The 11,629-nt window shown below is 50.6% G+C and overlaps 1 protein-coding gene across 34 annotated transcripts in view; it reads right to left on the reverse strand.

The window, feature by feature from the left end:
- FOXP3 (forkhead box P3) overlaps nucleotides 1–11,531 on the reverse strand; it is a 19,079-nt gene extending 7,548 nt beyond the window's left edge. For 11 of the 34 annotated variants that reach the window (XR_012430345.1, XR_012430344.1, XR_012430340.1 and 8 more), the window contains exons 1-2: nucleotides 6,512–6,561; nucleotides 126–357 (exon numbers count right to left, since the gene is read on the reverse strand). Coding sequence is in view for 25 of the 34 variants with exons in the window: in XM_074030110.1 (XP_073886211.1) it covers nucleotides 126–335 (210 nt within the window). In the remaining 9 variants the exon portion in view is untranslated. Of the gene's footprint in view, nucleotides 1–125; nucleotides 358–5,151; nucleotides 5,271–6,511; nucleotides 6,562–7,380; nucleotides 8,168–11,128 lie in introns of those variants that run through there. The other 23 variants (XR_012430346.1, XR_012430347.1, XR_012430342.1 and 20 more) reach the window with 4 other exon arrangements.
- Nucleotides 11,532–11,629: the final 98 nt, after the last annotated feature.

The following is an 11,629-nucleotide window of genomic DNA, read 5'->3' on the forward strand; positions in this document are numbered from 1 at the left end:
GGGACCCAGAAACCACTTCCTGTGCCCCAGCCAGCCCCCCTCCCGCCCGGTGCCACAGTAAAGGTCGGCACCTGTAGGTCCAGGTACCCCACCCTGCCTGCCCCATCCTGGGCCCAGGGCCTCACCTGCAGCTGCGATGGTGGCATAGGGTTCAAGGAGGAAGAGGAGGCATGAGCCCCACCTCGAAGATCTCGGCCCTGGAAGATTCCCCCAGGGCCCCGGGCCCCCAGCAGGTCTGAGGCTTTGGGCGCAGCCCTCCAGCTGGGCGAGGCTCCTGGGGATGGGCCAAGGGCCAAGGAAGGGGCCGAGGGCTTGCCTGGCCTGGGGTTGGGCATCGGGTCCTTGTCCAAGGGCAGGCTGTGTAGACAATAGGGGAAAGGAGTCACACATGTGCTAGGGCGGTATAAGATACTCAACCACCTGAACCACGTGGACACCCCTCTGGTCAGAGCAGGCATTGGCTGGGACATGTGCCGAGGGGTCCCACAGCTGCACCCCAGCTCTGGACACACACACATACACACACACACACACACACCCCCAAGAACACAGGTACACATGCATACCCACACACGCCCCACGTGCAGAGGTCTAGCACCTGGCTTGCCTGCCCACGCTAGCACAGCCCTGGTGTGGATGTGTCCTCTATGAGGGCAATGGTTGTTTCTCCCTCCACTTGAGAGCTGTTTCAAGCCTCAGGCCTCCAGCCCTCCCGCACCCTGCACAGGCTGTGTTTGCTCATGTTGCCGGAGCTGGTCTTGGACTTTCTCCTGGGAGCCCTATTTTGCCCCAGTGACTAGGCACGGACTCAAAAGATTCATCTGGCTGCTGTGAGTGGAGCTAGTGAGAAGGCTATTGCAATAGTCCTGGCAAATGATGATGCTGGCACAGAATGGGCTGGTGGCAGTGGAGAAGGTGAGAAGTGGGTAGATTCTGAGACTTAATCTGCAGCTGGATCAGGAGCAGTGCTGGCAGCTTGGATGTAGTGGGTAAGAGGGAGGGTCAAAGTAACATGGGTTTTAGCTTGAGCAGCTGGAAGGACCGAGCTGACATTACCTGAGATGGGGGACATGGCGGGGAGTTGGATTGGGGGCAAAAGTGCAGGTGTGGATAGACATGAAGAGTCTGGCATTAGATGTGTGAGTGGAGGAGCTGAGGGGGCAGCTGAATACGGGGGTCTGGATCTCAGGGCAAGGAGGCGAGTCCAGGAGTGTGATCATGCACGGATCCAGCATGGCAAGTGACAGAGAGGAAGAGAGACAGGGTCTCTTGAGCTGGGGCCTGTAGAAGCTTCTCAACCCAATCCCCATCAGAGTTCACTCCAATTTCTGGCCCTCGAGCCTGGCTCATCCTACTCACCCTGCCTCAAATGCCCACTCCTTCTCTTCCCCTGTCCAAGCCACGCAAGGCCTGCTCTTCTATTGTCCTCACCTTGAAAGCCCTCCACAATGGCTCCAGGCCCCTCTATTGAGCCCCAGAATCTTCCACTCCCCGAGGGAAGCACTGGCTTTTCAGGATCCTGTAATCCTGGTCTGAGAGGAAGCCAGAGCTGGAAGGGACTGCCCAGCCAACCCCATTATTACAGAAGGGGATGCTCAGATGCCGAGTTCCATAGTCCCATAGTGACTTGAGAACTCCACTTCTTTCTTTAGGAAGTGTTTCTGTGTGCACATTTTATAAACTCTCTGGTGTGTGTATGTGTGTGTCTGTGTGTCTCCGTCTCTCCGTTCCACCTCACAGCACTGAGTTGGGCACACAGCTGCTGAGAGCAGCCCGGGGGAGTATGGAAGGGTTCTGGGGGAGCAGTTGCTCCTTCCTTTCTTTGCTGTCACCTCCTGGGGGTTGACAGAGCTGTGGTGCTGAGGGAGATGAGTGTGAGAATCCAGGTATTAAGTTCTTAGTCTCCTGGGGGCTTAGAACATTACTTCGTGAGAAACAGGAGTGTGGGTCTGTGGAGGCTCCAAACAAGGGCCTGGGAGAGCACTGGTGAGATGAGAAGGTGAGTGAATGAATGAAGCCAGAGATGGGGTGATGTTCCTTCAAGCCGAGGAATAACAAAGATTGCCAGCAACCACCAGAAGCTGGGGGAGAGGCCTGGAACAGCTTCTCCCTCATGGCCCCCAGAAGAAACCAACCCTGGCAACACCTTGATCTTGGACTCTAGCCTCCAGAACTGTGAGATGATCAATTTCTGTTGCTGAAGCCACTCAGTTGTGGTACTTTGTTATAGCAGCCAGAACAAACTAATACCGATTTTGGTGCAAATGGATGTTTTCCACCATTCTGGCCTGGCCCATGCGGCTGGCCTGCGGTCACTTCTGAAGCTGCCTGGACACTTGGCCAGAGCTAAGAATTCTCCCCAAACACATGTGGGATGGCCTGACTCAGTGAAGCATAGATACATTTTCAGACAGGGATGTGGAGATGATCTGTCTGGGGGTAGGGGACCTAGAGGGCCGGGCTGGGCAGCCGGCTTCCTGCACTGTCTGTTGGGACATCCCTTTCTGACTGGGTTTCTCAGAAGCTGCATGGGGGATGTTTCTGGGACGCAGATTATGTTTTCATATCGGGGTCTGCATCTGGGCCCTGTTGTCACAGCCCCCGACTTGCCCAGATTTTTCCGCCATTGACGTCATGGCGGCCGGATGCACCGGGCTTCATCGACACCACGGAGGAAGAGAAGAGGGCAGATACCCCACCCCACAGGTTTCGTTCCGAGAATTGGCTGCCCTGTCCTGCAGCAGGCTTGGCCCAGGTGGGGTGACGTGGGTGCTAGTGGATGTGGTGTCCATCTGGCCACCGTGACAAGCCTCTAGCTCTGTAGACCTGGCCCTTCTTGGGTTGTGGAGAGGACCCAGGTTTGAAGCTCTGAGAGTGCCAGGCAGGCTCCACAGATACTGGGACCCCTGGGGTCTTCAAATAGTATAACACCAGGACTTCAGAATTATAGAGCAGCATTTCTTAGATTTAAAGGATCCTAGAATCTCAAAACCACAGACTGTGGGGTCTATGGTCCCAATGTCTCAGTATGTGTAGGGCCAGTGTCCCTGGTATCCAAACTCCCTGGAACCACCTGAAAGTCAGGCAGCTTGCTGCTTTATAGGGCCTCTTGCCTACCAGACCTGGAACCACAGCTAGCCTCCCCAGGGCCTCAGTCTCCCTGTCCACTCTGGAACAACATTCCCAAATACATGGCCACTCCGCCAGAGATGGCAACGGGGAGGAGGTGGTTGAGGCTGGTGTGCCTTTGGCCTGGGCCTCATCGGGGGAGCTGGAAAAGTCTCGGCCTTCGCCAATACAGAGCCCATCACCAGACTCTCTGGAGGGGCCCCACAACCAAGGTTTTCAGGGACCAGCACCAGCTCTGGGGACACACAGCCTGACTGACTGACATTCCTCCATCATCACCACGCTCTGGCCAACTAGGCCTCCTGACTCATGGAGCCCAGGGCCTCACCTAGCCCAGCTCTTGTGAGGCTGGGCCCCACACTGTGATCGTGGATCGTCCAACCTGTGAGAAGCTGGGGTCCAATGTGTGAGAAGGCAGAAGGGGGAATGTTAGCCCAGGTCCCCCTTCCCCCTTCTGGGTGCTGAGGGATAAACTGAGGCCTGTAGTTGAGGAGAGAGCCAGAGCCAGGGTCCTACCTAGAGTCCTGAGATCTAGGCTTGGATTGCAACTCTGCCGCTGCATTTTGGCGAGACCCTGGGATCTCTGGTCCTCAATTTGCCCTTCTACACTGAGCAGGGAGAGGCGTGGAGTCGACGAGGGCCAGGGCCCTTCTACACTGTGTCTGGTTAAGTCATTAGGTGTCTGCAGGGCTTCAAGTTGACAAGTGCCCCTCTATCCAGGGGACTGGCTGAGAGATAGGGATACATAGAGACAAAGAGACACACACAAAGAGCGAGCAAGAGAGAACAAGAGATAGAGACACTGAGAGAAATGGAGACATACATGGAGAGCCAGAGTGCATACGCGCGAGAGGATTGCCTCAAATAAGAACATTTGCTGGTCTCTGGCTGGTTCAACTGATGCTGCCTGAAATAATCAAGAATAAAGAAGGACAAGGTGCCAGGGACGCCCATGGCTGGGTATTGAATTGTATTGCAAAGCAACAATCAGCAAAACAATGTGGTCCTGGTATAAGAACAGATACTGGGGAAGAGAACAGAACAGAAAGCTTGGACATGGACCCACGTATGGAGAGAACTGAGTTTGTGATGAATGTGGCATTTCAAACTGGAGGACCATGGAGGATGGATTGTTTAACAAATGTGTCTGAGATAATTACAGAGAAGATAAAGTTATTGAATGAATAATCAGTCCATTATCCCAACAACCCCTCCCTGCCCAGTTTGAAATGTCACCACCATCATATACCCTAAAATACCCAGATCCATTCAAGATATAAGCTTTAATACCTAATGCTGATCTTGGGTTTATTGTGTGTCAGGCCTTGTGCTAAGTATTTACTGTGGTTAAAAATTTTAATCTAAACAAAGACTCCTGAGGAAGGTACTATTATAATCATTACAGTACATATGAGGAAATGGAGGTACGGAGAGGTTAAGTGCCTGGCTAAAAATCACACATATGGCTTGGGGTGACGCTGGGTTTGTCCCAGACAGTCTGGCTCCAGTACCCACACTCTTAACCTCTATAGTAAATGGAAAAAATGAAGCCATAAAAGAGACTAGAAGCCAACATAGGTGAACATTTATCTCATTTTCAAGTGGGAAAGGACTTTCTAAGCACAAAACCAGAGACAGAAGCCACAGAAAAAAATACTAACCTATTTGACTATATAAAACCATCATAAGCATCACAAAAAAACACCATAAACAAATAGAAAAAAACAAATGATGAATTGGGGAAAATATTTGCTATATATGTATGGCTGATGAAAGGTTAATAACCATTCCAAATAAACAGCTGTGGCAAATCAATAAGAGAAAAATAAGATGAACACCCTATTAGGAGTAAGGACGTAAGGACGTGACCAGACAACCAAAAAAGAAAAAAAAAAAATAAGAAAAAAGCACAAATGGCCAACAAACAGTAAAAGTAATCAAAAGATGCAAATTTCAACAATGTGATAATGTGTTTTTCTTACCTGTAATGTTGGGAAATAATTAAAACATAATAATACTCACCCAGGGTTAGGTTAAGTAGAGGGAGCATAAAATAGGACAATCTTTTGGAAGGAGAATTTGCAGAGTGGGTCATAAACTTTAAAAATGCATGTTCCCTTTGCCCCAGCAACTCCCTTTTCAGGAATCCAAGGAAGCAGTCAGGGAAGTTTATAGAAAAAAACAAGAAACAACTGGAATGTCCAACAACTGGCACTTGGTCAAATCAATCAAAGTTCATGCTGATGTGAGGACAGTCTTGTCCCTCAGGAAAGATCATGTATTCAAACAATTTCTAGTAAGCTTCAAAAACACTACTATTAATTGAATAAAGCAGGAACAAAACCAATATATAGCATGATTCTAATTTGGTTACAGAGATACTAATAGCTAACACTTCGTGAGCACTTATTGTGTGCCAAACGCTATGCTAAGCCTGCAGAATCGAGCTCATCCCAGCCCTGAACAACCTGCTCGCTTCCTGAACATGGACTCTGGTCACACACATGCAGTCCTGGGGTAGGTCCACACAGCTAAACCATGGTTGACAATGGCGTGAAGTGCTCCCTGCCCCCACCCCCACCCCAAGGGTCTCCTCTAAAGTGATACACGCAAAGTTCAGTTAAGTGCTCAGCTTGCCCAGGCACCTTGCAATCCTGCTACCAGGGTGAACAGAACTGATGCTCACTCTCATAAAATGTAAAGGTCCTCAGTGACATTACTATTATTAAGCGCCAGCTGTGCACAAAGCTCTAGGCTGGATGCTGGCTGGGATGGCGGGAGGGTGGGGGGAAGGCAAGAAAAGAGAGTGAGAGAGATGGAGGAAAGGAGATCGATGGAGTGTAGTCAAGATGGAGGAGACAGAGACAGGGGAGATGGTCAGAGGCCAGGAGAGATGCGGGGAAAGAGAGTCTGAGTGTAGCAACAGACAGATGGCGGGAGAAAGAGAGGCAGAGAAACACGTAAAAGAGCGAGACAGGGTGAGCAGAGAGACAGAGAAGGATGAGAGGCATCAAGAGCTAAGAGACAAAGAGATGAGAGAGATGCAGTTGAAATTTTCAGTTGCACCTGGACAGCATTTCAAGTTGTTCAAAGCTCTGAAATCCATAAAGACTGGCAGCTGACATATTTTTAAAATCCTATCCATCTACGTATCAATTGATGAATTCATTTATCTTTGCCCCTGCCCATGCATTAAGTACTTCACCTTTAAGTCTTCTGCCATTTATTCTATTATTATTTTTTTAAAGACCTTACCTGGCTGGAATCACGGTAGCTGGGTACATCCCAATGTACCAGAGGGCCCCTGACCCCCCGGTGCCTACCTCCCTGCCATCTCCTCCAATGCGGCCCACACCTGGTAGGGGAGAGCGGGGACACTCACCTTGGTGAAGTGGACTGACAGAAAAGGATCAGCCTGGCTTGTGGGAAACTGTCACGTATCAAAAACAACTTTGCTTTTATACCGAGAAGAAAAACCACGCTGTACGGTGTGGAAGCCGCAGACCTCTCTCTTCTAATAATCCAAATTTTTTTTCGATGAGTGTGTACGCTGATAATCACGGGGTGGGGGGGGTTCTCATAGTTTTTTCTCTCTCTCTCTCTGTGTTTCTCCTTTTCTTGATTATGAGACTTAAACGGAAATTTTGAAATTTTGGGTTTTTTTCTTTGCCCTTTACGAGTCATCTGAAAATATGATTTCTTCCCCTCACCACAGAGGTGAGAGGTATCAATGAGATAATAGGGCTCATGAGAAACCACAGTTTTTAAAACAAGAGTGTGTAGAGTGTGAAAAAAAAAAAAAAAAAAAAAAAAAACAAGGGAAAAGAACTAAAATAAATCACAGGGCCAACCCGAGGCAGGCAGAGATACCATTCTGTGAGTGAGAAGATATTTGAGGGTCTCTGGGGAAAGAAAGAGAGAATCTGAAGCTCTATGTGTGGATGGGAAATGCCAGTGAAAGAGACAGAATAGGGCTGGGTTCCCAGAGGCCTTGCCGTGCTCCAGGCCTCAGTTTCCCCATAGATGAAATTGATATGGTCCCCACTGCTCAAACTACCCAGCGAGGGGAGTTCTGGACCCCCTGCAACACCCCTCCCACAGAGGGTGAGGGGCATGTAAGTTACTTCATGGAGAAGAAAGTGGAGAGTCCACCGTCATCCCCTACAATTCAGGGAATCGAAGAGTCGGAGAATCCCTGGCTCCCAGAATCTACTGATAGTTACTGAATGAAGAAAGAGAGAAAAGTCTTGCCTCATCACGTTTTAGGGCTTGAGTGCCCTGACCCAGCCACTGTCCCACTGCGAAGGTCCCTAGCAGGTCCCCAGTATTAATGCATCCATCCTCACGAAGAAGCCCAGAGGCCCACTGGGACCCTGACCCTCTTGTTTCAGGAACGTCATGGCCTGATCCTTCTGAGGCCCTCAGCCTTTGGGATCTTTTGCTTTGAAAAGCCCCAGATTCCAAGGATTTAGGATTCCAAATATCCGCCATCATCTCAGTAGCTGATGTTTATCTTGAATTTTCCATGGGTCAGATACAGTGCTGAACATGTCTCACAAGTGATCATGTTCAAACCTCACCATGGCCCCTTGAGCTCCATCTCATTATTATTGTATTGCTGTTATACAGATGAAGAAAATGGAGGTATAAGTAGTCAAGCAACTTGCCCAAGATCACAGAGCTGGCGAGTGTGGGTCCCGCTTTCTTTGGTGCTGGGCTTTGAAATCCCCAAGTTTTCCTGAACTCGATGGTCTCAGGTTTTAAATTCTAGGATGTGATGACAGGGAGATCCTGGGATTTGGAGAGTCCTTGGAGACTTGAAGCTTGTGAGGTTTTTAGGTTGTCCGGGAATTGGCGGCTGCATTTCTTGACCTCAGCAGGCACTCTATCCAACCACTGGCCAGCATGGTAGACCAGCCCCCAGGGGCTTCTCCTGACAGGCCATGGTGGAGACTTCCAGCTGCCAGCACCCTGCAAAGCCCAGGGTTCTAGTTGTCCAACGTCCACTCCAGCCCTCTACAAGACTGGCTTCAGACCTGGGGAAGAGAAATTGGAAAGGGCTTTTTATTTACATGGTACAAATCTGGTGGCCAAGACCCACCCCTTCACCCTTTTGCCCCCTTTCCTCCCCCAACCTTCTAAGCCCTCATAAAAAGGAGGGCCTCTTTCCTCAACTCAGACTCACCCTTCTGGAAAAGCCCAGAGTGGGCCTGATGGCCTGGCTTTGTGAAGACAAGAAAAAAAAAAAAAGAAGAAGAAGAAAAAAAAAAGACCTTAAAAAAATCAGCCAACAACAATTAAAAAAAAAAAAAAAAAAAAAAAAAAAAGTACCCAACCCTCCCTACCATTAGTTCAAAACAAAACTTTCACTGGTTGAGACTTCTGAGTTGGTGGGACACATCTGAGACCCAAAAATGGCTTGGGTGTGTTGGACAGCCAGGGGAGGCACCAAGGTGGGAGGAGGTCCCCTGCTTGGAGGCCTGCAGGGACCCCGTGTACAGCAGTTGTTTAACAGATGTCACAGCATGTGGGAGGGAGCAAGGGAGGAGGTGAGGAACATGCATGTCAGGAAGAAGTCCTGGGGAGCTGATTCTAGTGATGGTCCCAAGGTTAATGACCCCTTGCAGTGATGGTCCCAAGGTTAATGATCCCTTGCAGTGATGTTCCCATGGTTAATGACCCCTTGCTCCCTGCAGACTTGGGTCGGAATGTTCCCTACACCTCCTGTGTAATTATAAACCAGGCCAGTTCTATCAGTGGAGGCCTTGTTCCCCGCCCCAGCACCTGTCCCCTCCTGGAAATGGGGGCTAGTTTTCTCTCTCAAGATCAGAGGTGTGGGCTGCATTCTCCTTACACCTTCTCCAGACCATCTGTCCCTTACTGTCACTCACTCCATGAAAGAGAGTGGCCAGATAGGAGGCAGACAGAGTGAAGGTGGTGGCCGAGAATGTCAGCTGGCCCCTTGGGCAGGGCCCAGGGTGTGAGAGGGAAATGCTACGGCTGCTGAAAGCCAAGATCCTTGCAGAATGGGGGCTGGGGTCAGAAGGGCAGAGAGGGGTAGAGGTCGCTACCTCCCCTCTATACTGGACTATATCCTCTCTCATGGAGGGCTTCTCGGGAAGGAGACTGCGAGGGTTGGGAGTTGGGGGTGACTGGGCAAGATTAAACGGGTCAGGAAAAGTCCCCAGAGACAGGGGCCTCTGACAAAGACTTGAAGGAGATGAGGGAGGGAGCCAGCTAGATATCTGAGGAACTCCAAAGGAAACAGCCAGGGCAAAGGTCCTGAGGTGGGAGTATACCTGATTTGTTCAAGGTCTACAAAGAGGCTGGTGTGGTTAGTGTGGAGAGAGCAAGAAGAAGAGAAGTTGGAGGTGAGGTCAGAAAGGGGACTTGGAGGTTAGACCACACAGGACCTTGTAGGCCATGGTAAAGACTTTGGCTTCAACGCTGAGTGAGGACGAAGGCATGACAGGGTTGTGAGCAGAGGAGAAACATAAACTGTGTTAGGATTTAACAGGAAACCCCTGAATGCTGAGTGTACAATGGAGTCTAGGGACTGAATGTGAAAGCAGGGGACCAGCAAGGAGCTGGTTACTGCAGTAGTCTAGGTGACTGGTGATACTGCTGCTAGTGGAGGTGGTGAGAAGAGGGTGGATTTGGTAAATATTTTTAATAGACAGCCAAAAGGATTTGTTGAAGACTGAGGGTCTTGGAGCCAGATCAGGACAGACAATGCCCAAACCAGGTGGGCAGGAAGGAGTCCCTGGACTATTTGCCAGCTTGAACTTTTAGGTGAGAAAAAAATAAAGTTCTATCTTGCTTAAGCCCCCATTATTTTATGATTTTTCTGTTACTTGCAACTGAACATGTTTCTTTCTAACTCATGGACATCCTGGACATGGAGACCTGGGGAGAGGGGCTGCTGGAAGGATCACCTCCCTCCTAGGATGCTGTGAGGTTCTAATGAGGTAACAGCATGCTCAGAACCTGGCACTCAGTAGGTGTTCAGTAAATCTTCCCAGGATGGAGAAGGAATGTATGAATGGATGTATTCAGCAGACAAAAGCTGCAGTTGAGTTCCCACAGAAGGTGAGACTGCAAAAGGAGAGTGAAAGGAGTTCACTAGATGGAAGCAGCAGAAGGAACAGCACTCTTGCGAGAGGGAACAGTAGCAGCAGAGATGGGCGGACAGAAAGAAGCGAGGTGAGGCCCCTGTGGGGTGTGGAGTATCAGGTTGGGCAAGAAGGACAGGGCTTTGATTGTGATTCCATTGGTCAGAAGCTACTCATATGCCCAATCGACTTCTGGTAGCGGACAGTCAGCCTCAGTGTTTGCTAAGCTGAAATTTTAAAAAGTGAATCCTTCAGAAAGTTAAATATCCTATTCGGCCATTCATTCAACAATACTACCAAGTCCTGGAGGGTGCTTGCGGTTGACAATCAGGGGCATTCTTGGCTTGTGGCACTGCTCAAGCAAAGGTTGGAGTTGGGCAGGGAGGACCCAGTAAGTAACTAACTGCAACAGGAGAGTCCTTTTCTCTTTCCTAGGTCACGCACCAGGGTGTGGTCTAGGCCTTCAGAGGCTCTGGGTATTCCTGGGACCATGGGGAGTCACGGAGGATTAGGGAGAGGGTAACTCCATCCCTGAGAGGCACATATTTCCTAATGGCTGCCTGCGTTCTTTGGTCCTGCTGTCCGGCCACGCAATAGCTCAGACTATGCCTACACAGCGTCCTCCCCTCCGGCCTCCTCATTGGCTACTCATGCCTCCCTTCACACCACCTACACCGCCCCCGTCGGCTCTGCTGTTTTCGCGTCTTGCCTCCAAGCCCTCCCTCCGTCCCCGAGGCACTTTTTAGCCACGGCATTGGTTCATCCCATACTGCTCTTTATGGTCTCGCCGCCTTCACCCTGGCTCCCTCATTGGCTATCCGCCATCTCTCGTCCTCGCTCCCGCCTTCAGCCTCCACCTCCATTGGCTCGACCCCCTATGGTCCCACCTCCGTGGCCGCTGACACTCCCGCCTCTTGGTCTCCTTTTAGCCTTCCTATTGGCTAGCTCCGCCTTGGCACCGCCCTCAAAGCCGTAGTGCACGCTCACAAGCCTTCCCATTGGCTTGCTGCAGCTATATCGTCATCCCGCGCGCGGCTCTCCATTGGCTGGTCTCTGTCTCTAGCTTCTGTTCCACCGCCTACGCAACCCGCGGGATCTCCCACTTTGTGGGCCTCTGCGTTCGTTCCCGGCTGCCCTCATCGCTTGTAGCCATTCCACTTTTCCCACCGCCCACATGTCGCTCTCGCTCAGACTTCCGCATTAGCTGTCTCCTTCTGCTTTCTTCATCCTGGATTCCGCACCACCCCCATTCCGGCCTCTCCATTGATTCCTCGATCATCCCGCCCCCCTACACCGCCCACTCCCGGGCATTCCCATTGGCTGTGTGCTTCTCCGGCTCTCAATTCGCTGCTACGTCATCCGCGTATGGCTGCCCATTGGCCCTCTGC

Source organism: Macaca fascicularis, chromosome X, assembly GCF_037993035.2.
Source record: "Macaca fascicularis isolate 582-1 chromosome X, T2T-MFA8v1.1".
In the NCBI taxonomy this organism is placed as follows: Eukaryota; Metazoa; Chordata; class Mammalia; order Primates; family Cercopithecidae; genus Macaca; species Macaca fascicularis.